Source organism: Bos taurus, chromosome 12 (genome assembly GCF_002263795.3).
Source record: "Bos taurus isolate L1 Dominette 01449 registration number 42190680 breed Hereford chromosome 12, ARS-UCD2.0, whole genome shotgun sequence".
In the NCBI taxonomy this organism is placed as follows: Eukaryota; Metazoa; Chordata; class Mammalia; order Artiodactyla; family Bovidae; genus Bos; species Bos taurus.
The window spans coordinates 19,398,316-19,417,597 of NC_037339.1; the positions used below are offsets into that span (position 1 = coordinate 19,398,316).

The following is a 19,282-nucleotide window of genomic DNA, read 5'->3' on the forward strand; positions in this document are numbered from 1 at the left end:
TCCCTTTTAAATATCTATACACATATTTCCATTTAATATTGTTAATTAAACCCAAAGTTATATTTATTTAAATAAGAGTTAAATAAACCACCCCAAATGCTGATTTCATATCACAAAACCTAAGTATTTTAAATCACAACTTCAGGGTGGTATAGTGTATACACTGGTTCCTTAGACAATATTAACAAGCATATTTTTAAGAATATATTTTCATTTATACGTCAGGTAAAGCTTTATTAAATGGTAAACACTTTTAACAGTGCAGAAATACAAGTTTCAAAAACAAATACATTCAGAAGATCTGCTGTTCAAATAATATCTTTTCAAAACCAGGTGGAGGAGTATGATAAAATTCACTGAACTGGCAATCCAAAATTGCACTGTCATCAACTAGAGACAGAAAAAGAAAGAAAATAAATTAGAAGCAAACACCTTAAACTGAATGAGTAATACTTATAAACTGTTTCCATAATGCCATAAAATTAACACACAAGAAGAAGAAACACATCTGCTATCCAGGTTACAAAACATGATCTTACTGGTTAAAAACAGCCACAGTGAAGAATAAAATCTGTCAAGAACACTGAACGGAAATACATCAAAATATTATTATGATTATTTCTGCTGCTGCTACTGCTAAGTCGCTTCAGTCGTGTCCGACTCTGTGCGACCCCCATAGACGGCAGCCAATCAGGCTCCCCCGTCCCCGGGATTCTCCAGGCAAGAACACTGGAGTGGGTTGCCATTTCCTTCTCCAATGCATGAAAGGGAAAAGTGAAAGTGAAGTCGCTTCAGTCGTGTCCAACTCTTAGCGACCCCATGGACTGCAGCCTTCCAGGCTCCTCTATCCATGAGATTTTCCAGGCAAAAGTACTGGAGTGGGGTGCCAGTGCCTTCTCCGATGATTATTTCTAGATGATATAAATATAGGTAATTTGAGTTTTTCCTTATTTACCTACCTGTATTTTCTCAATTTTATACATTAAGATAATTTACTTCTTAAAAAATATTTTATTAAAAAAGGATAGATTCACAAAGAGTAGCAAAAACAATACAAAAATTCCTGGGTAACCTTCGTCCAGCTTCCCCTAGTGGTAACATCTCACACAACTACAGTACAATGTCCAAACCAGGAAACTAACACTGACACAATACTGTTAATTAGCCTGCAGGCCTTATTCAGCTTCTATATGTTTTTTTGTTTTCCTTTTTTTAAATCAGTACTTATCCAAGAGAAATGAATGCATATATCTACACAAAGGCTTATACATGAATATTCACAGCAGCTTTATTTGTAATGGCCAAAAACTAGAAACAACTTAAATATCCAATAATAGGAGAAGGGAAAAATCAATTCTGATGTATCCACACAATGAACTATACTACTTGGTAATAAAAATCAATGAATTCTTGGTACATGTTACAACATGGATGAGTCTTAATTACACTGAGTAAAAGAAGCTAGATTAAAAAAATACAAATTGTATGATTTATACAATACTCTAAAAACGTAAGATAATCTGTAGTGACAGAAAGCAGACAGTGACTACAAGGGGGTAGGGTGGGGAGAGGGGAGCAGAATGCATGGCAAGGGGGCAGGAGGAAACTTAGGGGTGACAAGTATGTTCATTATCTTGAGTATAGTGATGATGTGGGTTTCACTTTACAGTTATTTGTTAAGTTGCGTATATATGTTTAACACACATTACTAAATAATTTATATTTCATTATCAATGCAGGAAAAAAGTTAAGCACTAGATGCGACATTCATGACATCACTAGTAATTTTTAACAGAGGTGGTTTCAGTGAAGTGGTGTAAGGCAGCCACAGTAGTTGACGATACAATATAAACAGAGACAAAAGCTCTTTTACAGGAAATGCAGGCATATGGAGAAGGGTAAACGCAGGCCTGGTGAGGGGTACAAGTTTAAGGGAGAGTATATTGGAATAAGAATGATTTAGAATGCTCACAGGCATTGAAGAACGAGGTTGATGACATGAGATACAGACAAAATAACTGACAATAAAGTCCCAGAATTGGGAAGTTTGAAATCTAGACTGAGTTTTTTAAACATGAAGGGCACCACTTCCTCTAAAATGGTATGGGAAGGAGACAAGATGGGAAGAGAAAACCTTTAAGAGGTGGGGGAGGGAAGCTGGAGTTCACCATGATGGACTGTTTCTCTATAAAGTGGAAGAGGGATCTACAGAAAATGAACAGGGAACTCAAGAACGATGAAAGTCTAGAAGGTGCAGAGATGTAAAAAACACAGAGAACTTAGATGAAGCTGGAAGTCCTAACTATGAACAAACTTTTCTTCACTGTTACTCAGTTTTGTCTCTCCACAGGTTGAATATAAGGACTGACAGTATGAACAAGTGGAAAGAATTAGGATTCAGTATAGGATAGAAGGCAAAGGGTAAGGGAATTTGGGACTTCTCTGATGGCTCAGAGGGTAAAGCGTCTGTCTGCAGTGCAGGAGACCCAGGTTCGATCCCTGGGTCAGGAAGATCCCCTGGAGAAAGAAATGGCAACCCATTCCAGTACTATTGCCTGGAAAATCCCATGGATGGAGGACCCTGGTAGGCTACAGTCTATCGGGTCCCAAAGAGTTGGACACGACTGAGTGACTTCATTCACTCACTCAAGGGAATTTGAATTTTATTTTTATCTTTGATAGTATCTGGCTATCAATTTCAATTTATAAAATATATTACTACATAAACTTCACTGCATTAAAAATAATGCCAAATCAAAGAAACAATTTAGAATAAAAATCTCATTTGCTATCTTCATTTGTGTAACTCAGTCTAAAATTTTACTGATATTTATTTCTCAGACTAAACTGTTTCAAATATTAAGCTACCATTTCCATTTAAGTAAATAAAGACATTACTTTTAGGGTTATCAATTATTGCAAGCAAACTAACTTATATCAAGTTTAAAAATTCACCTTTCATGCAAAGATAAAGAAGTTAGAAGGACTGAAAAGTAGTATTTAGGGAAAAAGAAGATAAATGAAAACTTTAAAGCACAGGCTTTGGTTGTTATATCAAATTATTAAATATTTATATTTGCTACTGTATACTTTTCTGCCACTCTGAACAAAGTCTGTTACTTTTCTGGTAAGTTACTATAAAAAAGTTAACCATTAGTTTTTCTTATGGCTCAAATTCTTAATTATTTAAAGTAATTTAAATGAGAAAATGGTTTACAATCCACTAATACCACAGGCAGAAAAATCATACACTTGTTGATTTAAAGTTGATAACATAAAAAATGAAGAAGAGAGTGATAAAGGCACTGTACTTATGTACGTTTCCTATAAAGAGAGACATCTTATTTTTTAGGGATACATATAAAATATTTTAGAATAAAATGGTATAATGTCTGGCATTTGCCTCAAAACAATATAAGGAGGGGAGGTGAAAAACAGGACTGACTGTAGGGAGGAGAGGAAACCTGTCTGGCTATTAGCTGACAATTGTTTGAAGTTAAGTAATGGAGTAACGAAGACTCTTGAGAGTCCCTTGGACTGCAAGGAGATCCAACTAGTCCATTCTGAAGGAGATCAGCCCTGGGATTTCTTTGGAAGGAATGATGCTAAAGCTGAAACTCCAGTACTTTGGCCACCTCATGCGAAGAGATGACTCATTGGAAAAGACTCTGATGCTGGGAGGGATTGGGGGCAGGAGGAGAAGGGGACGACAGAGGATGAGATGGCTGGATGGCATCACTGACTCGATGGACATGAGTCTGAGTGAACTCCGGGAGTTGGTGATGGACAGGGAGGCCTGGCATGCTGTGATTCATGGGGTTGCAAAGAGTCGGACATGACTGAGCAACTGAACTGAACTGAACTAAGCCATGTATGTGTAAGTATAGTTTCTGTACAAGTATACCTCCAAGAACAGGGTTACTTAGAGATGACTCTACTCAGTTACCTTTATTACAGAAAATTCCAAACATGTGGAAGTAACCAGAACAGAATAATGAACCCTCATGTATCCATTACTTAACTTCAAACAATTGTCGGCTAATAGCCAGACAGGTTTCATCTCCTCCCTACAGTCAGTCCTCTGTTCTTCACCTCCCCTCCTTATATTGTTTTGAGGCATATGCCAGACATTATATCATTTTATTCTAAAATATTTTATATGTATCCCTAAAAAATAAGGTGTCTCTCTTTATAGGAAACATACATAAGTACAGTGCCTTTATCACTCTCTTCTTCATTTTTTACTTCTTTTGAAAGTAGGAGAGTTTTAACATTTAGGCGATTTTGTAAAGGTAACCAATGTTCAATCTACACGGAATTCCCATCTCTACTTTCAAAATATTCTTTACAATTACATTTTCTGTTCATCTAACGCTTTCTAACAATTAGCAGGAATACCTTTTTGAAAATTCTGTAAAGTTTTTAAAACTTTCTGGAATATAAGATTAAATGATCTAAAAGGGAATATGGCTATTGCATATTTAAGAATAATCATTGTATTTAGCAAGTTGATTTTTTTAATACAAAGGAAGTAAAAACTTTCCTTAGTCCTGCAAAGAGGGATTGTGATAACCTACTGAGTATACTCCATATACAAAGGTCCTTATTAATTTGTCCAGCCTTCTGAATGATAGTTACAAAGTTAAATGCCAAGCAAAAGTTAACATACATTTAATAATGTTTAGAAATATTTTCACTTACCATAAACAACTGGATACACTGTCCCTCGTATACCTGATGCTGGACAATGCATGTTTTTTCCATTCAAATATACATTTAATTCTACATGGTCATATGTAATACCCTAGAAAGCAAAGTAAATATTAAAAAGAGGAAAAATATGTATGTTCCATAAAAACCTGAACAGTCAGAAGGCACTAACTGGGGAGCATGGAAACAAAAAACTAAGCAAAAGATCACAACAGATTTTTTTTCCCATAACAGATTTTATTAAGGGTTTACAATCTGGTAGAAATCTATTTGAATTGAGCTAGAAAAAAACAGTAATGGTGATTATGTGGGGGGAGGGGAAAGTAAAATCCCATGAGTCCACATTCGAGGGGTCAAACTAAATCCTAGTATTTTATTCAGATAATCTGGGTTTTATATTCTGAATATTAAGATGATATAAGTACTATATACTGTAAACAGAGAGACCTTTTAAACTCACATAGAAAACACTGCTTTATGTAGAATTTGATAACAAAGGGGGGAAACAGTGAAGTTTTCACCATTAGGGATTATTACCTATCATTGTTTTCAGTTGTGATGAACTGTCTTTATACAATTTATTTTCAAAAAGAAATAATATATTTCTCTATCTCTTTACCTTGGTTTCAAATATGTAAAATGTATTACTAAGGTAAGGTGGGTATTTACAACTGCATGTAACTGATAATTAGTATCAAGTGGAAAACAGAAAAACAGCTCAAAAGACTTTAAAAAGACAGCAAAATAAAAATATATTACTTTGTATATTATTAATGGTACAAAATTACAATTATTATTATTGACATTCTGGAAAACAACCTGTATTATGTACCAAACCCTAGACACTTCATATTTACTCATTTAATCCTAGGTATTTTTATTATCTCCACTTTACAGCAGCTAAAGCATGCTGCTAAGTCGCTTCAGTCATGTCCGACTCTGTGCAGCCCCATAGACGGCAGCCCACCAGGCTCCCCCATCCTTGGGATTCTCCAGGGAAGAACACTGGAGTGGGTTGCCATTTCCTTCTCCAATGCATGAAAGTGAAAAGTGAAAGTGAAGTCGCTCAGTCGTGTCCAACTCTTCAGGACCCCATGGACTGCAGCCCACCAGGCTCCTCCGTCCATGGGATTTTCTAGGCAAGAGTTCTGGAGTGGGGTGCCATTGTCTTCTCCAAGCTAAAGCATAGGAGAAGTTAAATAACTTATTTAAGGTTGCACAGTTAGGAAGTGGCAGAGCTGGAATTTAAACTGATGCAGTATGGCTTTGGAAAACTTATTCTTAATTGCCATGCAATTCAAAGCTTTTAAGACTTTTACACTTTTAAAACTCTCTTTAAAACTCTGTACAGTATTTACTAGCTGAAGACGGAGAGCTTTCCTTTCAAGAATGACAACAGAGACCTTTCAATAGAGAAATCATCATAGATCAAGAAGCAACCACTTGAAGGATTTCTGACTGTGGATAAATTATATGAACCTAAAAGCTTTTATAGATAGAAAAAGACCTTACAGATGATCTAGTCTTAAATCCTTCACTTTCCAGTTAAGACAGCAAAGGCCCAGATAAGTCAACAGGTTAAGTGCTATAAAAGATTCTCCTCAAATCTTAGCAAAGCCAGGGTTAGACTAAACACTGAGAAAGATAAATAAAACTGCTTTTGCTTTATTTCAGTGTATGTATTTAAATATAAATATGTAAATAATACTTTAAATAATAAATACCTTAAATAATACTTTAAATACTTTAAATAATAAAGTGATCGCCAGGATTCGCTTTTTAGTGAAGAAACCTGTTTTCATTTTAAAAACCTGATTACATAAAAAGCAGCATGTTACCCTCTTTACTGGAAATCCAGCAGCTCAGACTAACAGGTTATGATCTGGGCACCTTCCCCACCTGGTGGCAGCATAACCTATTGCAAGTTCTCAACCCCACCCTCCAGCATCAATACCCCATGAGTGAGTGAGTGAGTGAACGTCGCTCCGTCGTGTGCGACCCTTTGCGACCCCAAATGGACTATACAGTCCATGGAATTCTCCAGGCCAGAATCCTGGAGTGAGTAGCCTTTCCCTTCTCCAGGGGACAATACCCAATACCCAGTATCAAAGATCCCCTGGAGAAGGAGATCGAAACCTGCTCCAGTCTTCTTGCCTGGAAAATCCCATGGACACAGGAGCCTGGCAGGCTATAGCCCACGGGGTCACAAAGAACTGGACACGACTGAGCGACTAGACCAAACCAACTAGACAATACCAAAGAAAGACGTGAGGAAGGATGTGAGAAACCACACCGCGGGATGTTAGTTCTCTGACCAGGGCTGAACCAGTGCCCCCTGCAGCGGAAGCACAGAGTACTAACCACGGGACTGTCAGGGAATTCCCTTAATCTGCCCTTTTATCTGTTCTAGATGTTAGGTTTGATTCTCTCATAATGATACCAAAAACCCGATGTGTTCTAAGGATTTATCAGTATTTGCAGGTTTGGTGAACAGACTCTGAAATTAGACTGTAATCCTGGGGTCACTCTGAATAAGCAATTACTTAACTTCTGGTCTGTAAAATGATAACAATAGTACCACCTATTTCGCCTTCTCTGAAATTAAACTGAAAACTGCAACTTAAAAATGTAATCTGTACTTTTCAAAACTATATACAAAAGGTAAAAATGAGCATAGGCTGTCTCAGGTGTGCCTCCTTGGTGCTGCAGTAGGCCCTGCTGATCCTGTATGGTTATTACAGAAACATCATCATTTGGTTGGATGTTGAAAGCTTATTTTTCTTGATTTTTCCTCAGAGAATGGTATATGATTGAAATTCTACACATATGAGAATGTTTTTACTGTCATAATTCATTCCAGCTTTCCTACGCTATTGTCAGCAATTTGGTGAAATTTGTTTGCAAGTGTTTAAACTAGGAAGATACAGCCATTAGCGTGGGATACTGCTTTACTTTTCAGGATTCTGCTCATCTTTCATCTTTTTGAGCCCTCCTTTTATCAGAATGGGCATAAAAACTCAAAGTCTAATTTAATAATGCTGACAGACTAAAAATGACATTCTTAAGTCTGTCGATATGAAGTGCCAATCATCTTAAGGAACGAGATAGGAAGGAAATAACAACACACAGTACAAGTCAGTACATCAACAAAGAAAACCTTTTGTTACTGATTATCCTTTCTTCTTTTTTTGGTCTCACCATGCAGTACACGGGATCTCAGTTCCCTGACCAAGGACGGAACCCGGGGCCTCTGCAGTGGAAGCACAGTCCTACCCACCAGGGAGTTACCCGGATTATCCTTTATGTTTGAATTTCATTTTTTAGTATAAGCAGGCTGACAGCATCAACCTGACTTCAAGATTCTCTTTCATGAAATAACCCCTTGAATAGGGTGTTCCACATTACGGGCATCTGGCAATGATCTATATATGCAGAACCAACTATTTAAAAGGAAGAACGAGGAAAAGCAGATTTTAAAAACGGTTGATGTCTTTGGTTTCCTTGTTTTCTTTAGTTAATTTGGGGGGGAAAAAAACACTTTCTATAATTTACCTATTTAAAAACTGTTCTTCACAATTTTTTTTTTAAACTGAAGAGAAGAAAGATCATAGTCAAAAGCTTTCATTTCCTCATTATTTTTCATCTTCTTCCAAATAGTGTATACTTCTTTAATTCAGTAACCTGGATTTACCTTGTCTGTTATCAAGTATTAGAAACTCTCATTCTTTAGATTCCTTTCAACTTGGTATAAGAGCAAGGAACCCAAGGCTCTGTGTATAAGGACACTCTTGCTAAAGGAGACCCAAGAACTCTGTTCTCAACAGCTAATGGCCTGAATTCAATGTATAAGGTTCTTGGAAAACACTGTGAGAAGTATCTGAAAAAGACAGAAAGGGATCTCTGGATTACATTTTCAATAGGATGGCTTTGGCAAAGACTTGAATATATCTAGTTGGGAATAAAAACCGAGAAGCCTTCATACTATGTAACTCCTTCTATCCCCTGCTTTCCAAAAAAAAAACTTTTCCACAATCAACCCTTAGGATTTTGAGCCAGTTCTTGAAAGAGTTCTGAAAGTGAAGGAAGTTTAACCAGGTTAAGTTTAACAAGGACCAACACTCCTGATAAAAATGCGGTAATTCTTTAACAGAAGTTCCTAACAAATTAAGTAATAAATGTCTTCTCTAAGAGATCTCCAGCTGCAAAAATACCTAATCTTTTCTAACGTAAGGGTCAGCGTTCTTTTAAAATTGTGGGCCAAGGTTTCTTTTATGTGAGAGTGGCAGGAGATGTTGACTGGCAGCCAACCAGTCATAAACTCTCCTAAATGGAAATAAGGGTTGGTGGTGATTTTCCTGGCCAGTGCAGCTCTAGAAAGAAGGCAGTTATGTAAGACAGCAGCATTGACATCAAGGGCTCTTTGGAAAATGAACTACCTCATTAGATCCAATCCCCGTGCTCTGGAATTTGGACCACAAACTCCCAGGCGAAACTAGAAATACTAAAAGCAGTTCAGGTTGAATAATTCACGGTGGAAAACAAGTCCACGAGGAAACTCACCACCACGTCTCCCTCCTGTGGAAGGCTGTTTGCTGGCAGTCTGTTTTTCTCCTCATTGTTGTGGTATAGGGCTCCATCATTTCTCATCACCAGACTGTGTACATCTCGGCCAAGGGGGATCTGATTCAAGTTAACTTTCTGAGTTGCAACGCCAATACCCCAGATTCCTGAAAAATATAATAATTTAAATGCTCCCCAAATCTGAAGAATACAAATATGAAAGTTGTTGTTTTAAAAGACAGTGTAAATTGTTTATAAAGAAAGTGGCATATGATCACTAAATTATTTTTTGTTAATCTTAAAAAAATTTTTTCTTCAAGTAGTTTGCAAATGATGTACTACATCTCTTCAGATGTAGTACAGCCTGGGAGATAAAAGTGGGCTCTGGAGTTGTACTGCCTGGTTTAAATCCTGCTTGTGCTATGTCATCTTGGGCAAGTTACGTAACCTCTGTTTCCTCACCTGCAAACTATGGAGTCTAACAGTGCTGCTGCTGCTGCTGCTAAGTCGCTTCAGTCGTGTCCAACTCTGTGAGACCCCACAGACGGCAGCCCACCAGGCTCCGCTGTCCCTGGGATTCTCCAGGCAAGAACACTGGAGTGGGTTGCCATTTCCTTCTCCAATGCATGAAAGTGAAAAGTGAAAGTGAAGTCACTCAGTCATGTCCGACTCTTGGCGACCCCATGGACTGCAGCCCACCAGGCTCCTCCGCCCATGGGATTTTCCAGGCAAGAGTACTGGAGTGGGGTGCCATTGCCTTCTCCGAGTCTAATAGTACTTGCCTCTTAAAGTTATCAGAAGATACAGCAAGATCATCCAAGTAAAATAACTGGAACACTGTATTTTTTTTTAATGGATAAGTAAAGCACAGAGGAAGTATTTTTTAAAAAGATGCTAGCTATTGTCATGACTATTATTATTATTCCCCCAAAATATTACTAAAAAGCCACACATTGAATTTAAATAGCCTCGGCTTCTATTTCAAGCACCACCTCTGAGAAGCAGGAAATTACTTCTTTAGTTTTTGCATCTGTAATACGTGACCAATAATGTATATGACCTGGTCAATACTATGGAGAAGAGAAAATTAATGATAAAATGTAAAATCATTTTCTTATCCAATACCTTAAGTCCATGAGTTTAAAACCGTTTGGTCTAAGTTGACTTTTAAAGAGACCAGCTCTCTTCTTTTCAGTCTAACAGAATATGTAAACTCCTGATTACATCTCAAACTGTTTCCTTCTTGGTTTTTATCAAAATCAGGGGAAATTCTAAAGAATGCTTGAAGACCATGTTGTCAATCCATTTTCCTGGATTGAGTGAGGCCATCAGAAAGCTGCATGTCTGGACTTCACTGTCCTGGCCTCCTAAATAATCTGATTCTATAATTTATCCTCCAAGGTGAGACAAGAGTGCCAGTAGGGGATGATACTAATTTCACGTGACAACAGCTCTAGACAGGGTTACAGTGTCCTCTTCCTCCTGAGGAACTGTGCATGATGACACCCTGTGGCACACTGCCTGAAGCTTTCCTTGAGGGATCAAAGCCTCAAACTCCAACACACTATTGTAGAAATATCTTTGAGGATAGCATCCTTTACAGAAAATCCACAAAGAAATCTGTATTACATTTAAGGCTCAAGGAAATATTCACTTCTCTTGAGAAAAGGTATGTTATACTTGAGAAAATTACGGTAACCAGAGACATTTTGCAGCCAGTGAGTTAACTTACAAAAGAATGGAATGGAGGACAGATTTATATTTATTTTACACACTTAAGAAAAATCAGTATTTAAAACAATTTAAAAAACAAGTCCCAGAGGAATATTTTATGTTTTTTCATTTAAGAGCAGAATTAATTTACTCCACTCTAGTTTCACTGTTCTGTACCTATATTACTCATGCCATATTTTACTACAGGTTTCTTTCTAATAAAGCCTTAAAAAATTTCCCCATATTCAAAACTGCCACAAGTTAACTAATAATAACTATTATAATACTCACGTAGAACTGCCATACAAGAAACTTCATAATTTAAATTTTTTTTTAAATTTTAATTGAAGCATAGTTGATTTACAGTATTGTGTTAGCTTCAGGTGTACGTATTTAAAAAATTTTAAAGAGACTTTAGACTTCTACCAAAATTCTAAATCGGCCAATCGCTTCAGAAGACACTGAATCAGGGAATCTTAACAAGAGTTAAGAGAAAAACTTAGGATCATAAGATTAATTTTATCCTAAGATAAAACAGCAAAAGTCTACACCTTACATGCTTGACCAAATGAAATGGTTCATCTAGCTCCCGCTAATTAACCATATTAGTAATAATGCTTGTGTGTTAAATGGAACCAGTACATACTGCTGTTAAGACACTTTCATGCATACAGCTCCTATGAAGCAGGAAGGGCAGCTCCTGTAATCCATTTTATAGATGAGAAAACTGAACTTAATATAACTAAATTAACTAATGAAACCAGGATCTCACAAGAAGATGTGAGTGAAAATGGCTTTAAGTAAGAGTTGTTTTTTTTTAATGACCTCATTAATCTTTTCCGTATATTGAAGATTCCTCCTCACATTCAGAGTATTAACAGTCAAGTACCATTATACCAACCTGTGGATTGGATTTTGAATTCGAAGTAGCTTTTGTTTTGATGTAAAGGTGCACTGGCTAAACAACCTCCCGTTCCACATATTCGTCTTCCATTTTTTACAATGACAACATCAGTTCCTAAACAAAAAATACAGACACTGTGTAAAGTTTTGTATTCTCTTACCCAACAATCAAGGTTAAGTTTTAAAAGATATTTATTGATTTACTGTTTACTTATTTGGCTGTATTGAGTCTCGGCTGTGGCACAACAGATCTTCATTGCGTCATGTGGGATGTTTCACTGCAGCCCAGACTCTCTAGTTGCAGCCCACGGGCTTAGTTGCTCCATGGCGTGTGGGATCTTAGTTCCCTGACCAGGGATGGAACCTGTGTCCCCTGCGTTGCAGGGTAGGCTCCTAACCCCTGGACTACTAAGGAAGTCCCTCAAGGTTAATTTCTGTTTCACTTTTAACTCTTAGTCTCCAAAAAATAGGAAGGCTATATATACTTTGAAATATGAAATAATGATAAATTATTTAAAATATTTAATTCACTTTTTTCTGGGAGAACATTTATATTTAATATTAATTTGTGGCTATAAATTTTGTTTAATTAGTTTCAAATAAACAGTAATTTTGTATTATACTGAATTTTTTTTATATACATACTGAATATTTTAAACACTTTTAAGGTAGAAATAGACTTTGTTTTTGTTTTTGGCTGTGCTGTGCGGCTTGTAGGATCTCAGTTCCCTGAACCCTGGGTCCACCTCAGTGAAAGCCCACAGTCCTAACCACTAGGCCACCAGGGAACTCCCTGAAGTAGACTTTCTTCCATTTTAGCCAGTGAATCAATTTGATGACGGCATAAATTTCTTGATTTAAATAAAAACAGAAACACTTAAAAGAAGCTGGGCAATCAGTACAATTTTCAGTTCAATCCAAAAAAAAACAACCTGATAAAAGCTGAATGAATGTATGTACAAGGTCTTATGCAAGTGCATTGGTCAAGTAAGAACTGAAGAGTAATGAACCATGGAAAGAAACATACATCTATGTTTTTGAAATAGCTGACATGGAAAAATGCCAATTTTAGGATCTTAAAAATATCTGTAAAATAGTTGCTGTTAATCACATTGAAAAGACGTAAACAAGGTTTCAACATCATTAAATGCATTTTATTCTCATGGAAAATCTTAGTTTAGTTCAGATAACATTTGATAGATGAGAGTGAGAAAAACAATCTCTTGATCATGTGACTCCAATACCAATTCTTTTCCAAACACTGATTTAGGAAAGCATATCAGAGAATATGAAGAAATTTAACAAAATGCTTATCTGTAAGAAATATCCCATAACTATCCCATGACAGACTCCCAAGATCTGTAATCAGTATAACTCTTCTGCTAATAAGTTTACAAACCAAGCAGATCTGGTTAGGGGAACTGTAGGGAACTCCTCTTTCCAGAGGGGGTAAAATAAAACTAGAAAATAGTAACAAATGTACTAACAGAGAGGCAGGTCCCTCAACTCACCGTTGAATTGATACTTGAACAAAAAATTATTTGGGACAAATACACATGAGAAATACCACATTTTCAAGACTTTACCACAATTCTAAATGGGCTGATTAAAGACACTCTTATAGAAGGTAAAACGAAGATCCTTTGTATTGCACTATGTCCATGCTCAGTCCCAGGGACTGTAGCCCATCAGATTCCTCTGTCTATATAATTTTCTATATATGGAACAACAATAATGGAATGGGTGGCTACTTCCACCTCCAGGGGATCTTCCCGACCCAGGGATTGAACTTGCTTGTCCTGGGTTTCCTGCATTGTAATTGGATTCTTTACCCACGGAGCCATTGGGGAAGTCCACAAGATCCTATTATATGATTATTAAAAATTCATTAGCATCCTTTTTTTTCCCTAATTACAAAATGCTAAACTGCAAATTCTGGGACAGTGTCTTTATACATAATTTACATCTAGCTGCCTCACAGATCTCCAGCAGTTGCTGGTGAGCAACCAGGGCCCAGCTCCTCCTTAATAGCAAAGACCATGGAGTGCTTGGCATCCAGCAGACGCTCGACAAATAACTGATACGGAAATGAATGAATATGCTCTGCTAAGTACTTGTCGGGGACATGTAGCATCTGTTTTCTCTTTCCCAACGAACTTCTCTCTGGAGATCAAAACAGTTCCAAGGAAGCTGACTCAATCTCTGGCTTCAGGGCTACAGCTTTGACCTGGGGTAAGTCAATCAGTGCATTCCACATTTCTTGGCCACAGTGACTGAGTGAAAAACGGTTATGTGACCTAAGCACTACCATCAGAGATAGTCTCAAGACTTGCAGAGAGAATGAAGGGATAAAGATTTTATCGCTTTTGCTGGATTCGCATGAGGAAGCCGATAGTACAGGGAGAGGCTGCAAGTTGTCATGGACGCCAGCCTTCACGAATAAGCAACAGCTGATGGGGGAAAGAGATAAAAGGAGTCCAGTCCTTGGCAGCACTGAGTCTTTTCTGAAGCTAGTGCTGCGTTTTACTTTTTAAATTTACACAAACCGATGAATTGCCTTCATTTTTCAACAATTTTTGAGTTGTAGGTTTTACTGCTTGTAACTGAAAGCACCCTAAGTGAAAAAACACTTCAAGAATTATGAAAATACATGGTATTTTTTTAAACCCAGCAATACTTTATGGTTCTTACATATAACTCTGAGTTGAACCCAAACAACCAAATCTGAATACGCTATTATGTTCTTACTTCAATATCATTTCTTATCTCCAAGGCATTCTGCTAGGTACTGAGATGTTCTATACATAAAGATGGATATATTCAGAGAACATTCTACAGTGCTTGTGAATCATTAGGGAATTATTTCAGGCCTATTCTATTTCTCTTTTTTAAGTACAAAGATATCCTATATTTGGATCTGTGTGATTTGTACAGTTTTATTATCAAGACTGTTTAGAGAGTCAAGGAAAATGAGTACAGTCAGAAAATATATAAACATAGCCAAAGAGTATTTTTTAAAAAGCATTAGACATTTCTAAATGAATAACATCCCTTTCAAGGAAGCTACCTTGGAAGACATTCATTTCTAAAAAGTATTAGTCACTCAGTCATGTCCAACTCTTTGTAACCCCACAGACTGTAGCCCACAATGCTCCTGTGTCCATAGGATTCTCGGGGCCAGAATACTGGAGTGGGCTGCCATTTCCTTCTCCAGGGGATCTTCCTGACCCAGGGATCAAACACGGGTCTCCCACATTGCAGGCAGATTCTTTATCACCCAAGCCACCAGGGAAGTTCTGTATTTCTAAAAAACCAAATCACAATTAAATATGGAGGCTGTGGTAAAAAAGAAGATATTTATAAAAACTACATCACAGAAAATTCCAAGAGGAATTTCAAATCACTTTAGGTGATGTAGCATTACCAATATAAGTGACAACTTTGAAAGAGACAACACTTATTTGCATATGAAACACAGAGACTTAAAAAAAAAAAAGCAATCATATTAACCTTTCACATATCCAAATACATGCATATTCACTCAGTGGGCTTCTCATATTTCAACTTAAGATCAATTCATGCTTGAAACCTACTCCTAACTTGATAAGCCTCTCCTCTTATTTGTTTTCTAAAATCAGGCTTTTTCTGTGATTGAAGAATTTGAAGTTTTTGGAAGACAGGTTAAGAAAAAGTTTCCACGCAGGAAGAAAATTAGGGGATGATATTACTCTACTGAAAGATGCGGGGCAGCTTTGGAAAAAGGAGAACATAGTGGAACGAGTACCAGTGACCAGCTCTCTGTGGAGAAGAGACCAGAGAAAACAAATACTTAAAAGAGTATTCGCTCAGTTGTGTCCGACTCTTTGTGACCCCATGAACTGCAGCCCACCAGGCTCCTCTATCCATGGGATTCTCCAGGCAAGAATACGGAGTGGGTTGCCATTTCCTTCTCCAGGGGATTTTCCCGACCCAGGGATGGAACCCGGGTCTCCCGAATTGTAGGCAGATTCTTTACCAACTGAGCCACCAGGGAAGTCATACTTTAAAGAGTAGATTGTAGTAATTCAGGAGTTTGGAAGAAGAGACAGAAAGAACTAAAGCTGATCATAACCTCCCGAAAGAAACTATGTGTGATTTTTCTTTACTGTGTTCCTAGCACATTGCCGGAGAAGGCAATGGCACCCAACTCCGGTACTCTTGCCTGGAGAATCCCATGGACGGAGGAGCCTGGTAGGCTGCAGTCCATGGGGTCGCTAAGAGTCGGACATGACTGAGTGACTTCACTTTCACTTTTCACTTTCATGCATTGGAGAACGAAACGCAACCCACTCCAGTGTTCTTGCCTGGAGAATCCCAGGGACGGGGGAGCCTGGTGGGCTGCCGTCTCTGGGGTCGCACAGAGTCGGACACGACTGAAGCGACTTAGCAGCAGCAGCAGCAGCATATAAAACAATGCCTGCATCTGACAGTCACTCAATAAATATCAGTTGAGTGAATGAATACATGAAATGGAAACATTTCCTGAGAGAAATCACAGAATTTGGACCTCTGTCTATAAGTGATGATGAATAAGAAATAATTCAAGGAGATATACATACACCTACATACATAGTTATGTATTGGGGTTCTATATTACACTTGGGAGATCTAAGAATGAAAAGTAAAAACCCACATACAAAGTGGTAAACAATTATCACATTTGTTATTTAGTACATGCTATAGAAAGTGAAAAAAAGAAAAATATAATGAGCAGAGTATTTTCAGAGTATAAAGAATCTGGGCAGGAGAGGGTTTTGCTACAAATATTTAAGAATTCCCTTTGTTATTTCAATGCACTGTCCTTTAGTCAAAGAGAGATATGGGGAAAACTAAAAGTGCAGATGTATATTTAGAAGAGAATAATTCGGCAAAAAGACAGTACTTTGAAATAATTACAGTGGGAAATGTCATCCCCTAGAAACACACTCCAGAAGCATGGAACTACATGGGACAAGTCTAAAAAAGAAATAATAAGGTGGCGAGAGGCTATAGAGGGGAAGAGGAGAATGTTATAGAAGGAGAAGCTATAGGCTCATTTGAAATTCAAAGGAAAAACCATAGATGGGAAGAAGCAACACGCTATTTCTGCAATAGCCTGACCTGCTAGGAAGAAGCCAGCCAGGTGAAATTACACCACCTCTAAGCATGACTCAGGAGGAGCCGCACAGGGGAGGTTTTTGTTGAAATGACATGTCCTGAGCTAAGCTGTGACTTTAGGCTTTTGCAACTTGCCTCGTCTTGACTTTAGGAGGTGAGAGCAAACAACCGATAATTGACGAGCGAATAGAAAGCTGTCAGGGCAGAGGAAGGAGCCAGGACAGCTAAGTGTTCTCAACATGTGCGTATTTGACTGAAGCTCGACGGCGGGATAGGAGAACCGAGTCGCCCCCGCGCCCCACGCCGGGGACGTCTGACGAGTCTCGGGAGGAGGCGCCCCAGAGATTCCTGTGGGAACGGTAAGGTCCAGACGCCCGTATCTCCTCAAGACAGGAGCGGACCGGGCTGCTTGAATACACCAGGCCAAGGTGCGGTCGGCCGGAGTCCGGAGGAGATCCGCGACGCCGACCCGGGTCTTCGGCAGCGTCGCAGGGCGAGGGGCAGGGGACGACGCCCGGAGCCCGCAGGGGCCCGGCCGCGTGCGGGGCTCCTCGAGACGCCCCCGGCTGCCCCCGACCCGCCGCGCCCGACCAGGGGTGGGCCGTTGGGTCTGGGGAAGGGAGGGCCCTTACCCATGTGCTGCGTGTCCAGCTGCACGGCCGGCATCTCCTTCAGAGGGATGTGGCCCGTCCCGCCATCTCTGCAGCACCGCAGGCAGCAAAACACCGAGGCGGCCATATCTCGGGGACCTCCGGCGCCGCTGCCGCTGCCTGCAGCTCCTGGGCTGAGGCGACACCGCCCCCGACCCCTCCGCTCCGCCTCCCGCCCGCGCCCGAGCGCCGGAGTAGGTGCGGCGGGGATGGGGGAGGTGTGTGCGCAGCGCGGAGGCGGGTACCGCGACGCCCCAGGCCGGGCGGGCGCAGCGCAGGATGAAAGGAAGCCTGCCTGGGCGGAAGATACGGAAGACCAGCGTGCGGGGCGGGGCGGAGCTCTGGGGGCGGGGCTACGGCGGGGGCGGGGCTAGGGGCGTGGCGTAGCGTGGCGTGGCGAAGCGGGTGGCGGCCTGGCGGAGGACAGCGGGACTGCGCGCGCTGGCGCGTAGGATTTTTTTCCTTTGCAAAGCCAGCTTGTGTGTCCTGATAACTGAGGGATGCGTGAGCTTGGCCGATTTCACTGTACGCTAAGGGGTCCTGGGGTGCTGTATCTTTAAAATTGTGCTCTCCTCACCTTAAACATTATCTTTAGAGATGAGCTGACAGAGGCAAATCTGGCTGGGGAACGGGAGCCGATTTAGAAGAGCCCCAAGCTTGTCCCCGCGCACCCAGGACTGAGAAAACTATGCCTCCACCCGAGAGCCTCTGACGCGCCCCCACCCCCACCCTCCATACCGTGACTGGTTTCTGAAGAGTGTTCTCAAATCCTAAACCGATGCACAGGGCCCAGGATTAATGGCTGTTAATGATTGCATTGTGAATATACATCCTGCGCTCTGAGTCGTTGGTCCTGCTGCATTTTAGGTACAGAGATGAGCTTTTCGTCGTGACTTTCGGGTGCCGCGCGGTCGCAGTCGCTCAGGAGGCTACTCTGGGAGGGACCCCTTGGGCAGGGTGGGAGGGCGATCCTTGACCTGCCTCTTCCAAGCTCATCCTCCTCGTGGGCATGGGGTTCTGATGAGTGTGATGGGAACCTGGAGGTAGTGGGAAGAATGCGGGGCCTCCGAGGGAAGTACTCAGTTTCTACCGCTTGTTCTTTCCTGTTTCCACACAGGAATCTCCCTTGGTGATTACCCGTCATCTTCGTGCTTACGTAGATCACCTGCCCCGATCTATTTTCCATCTTCAGATCCCACTTGGCGTCTGGAGATGGTGTGGGATGACTATCTAGAATTAACCTGAAATTAATCTGGCTCAAACCTCTGTTCCCAAACAAGGTTTCCTTCCTGAAGGCTTCCCTAGGCTTCAAGTCCTGGAAACTCCGACGCAGAATACCCTCTTACAATGTAATGGGTTCCTCTACACAACATTTTGGTGACCTGAGTACAAATATCCTTAATGGAGAAAATTTTCAGGGGCCTGTGTCTCTGATGTTTATACAAATGGTGTTTTCATTATAACACTTATGAAGGGCATTGCAAACCACTCCAGTATTCTTGCCTGGAGAATCCTGTGGACAGAGGAGCCTGAAGGGCCAGAGTCCACACAGTCGAAAAGAGTCAGACACAACTGAAGCAACTGAGCACTTTGTACTTGGAGATTTATTA

At 39.9% G+C, this 19,282-nt stretch overlaps 1 protein-coding gene across 1 annotated transcript; it reads right to left on the reverse strand.

Moving 5' to 3' along the window:
- Nucleotides 1–207: 207 nt before the first annotated feature.
- Nucleotides 208–17,990, reverse strand: SPRYD7 (SPRY domain containing 7). The gene is given in 5 exon segments (NM_001038206.2): nucleotides 208–390; nucleotides 4,702–4,804; nucleotides 9,271–9,437; nucleotides 11,885–12,001; nucleotides 17,655–17,990. Coding segments are annotated over 5 exon segments (591 nt in total). The 5' UTR covers nucleotides 17,761–17,990; the 3' UTR covers nucleotides 208–292.
- Nucleotides 17,991–19,282: the final 1,292 nt, after the last annotated feature.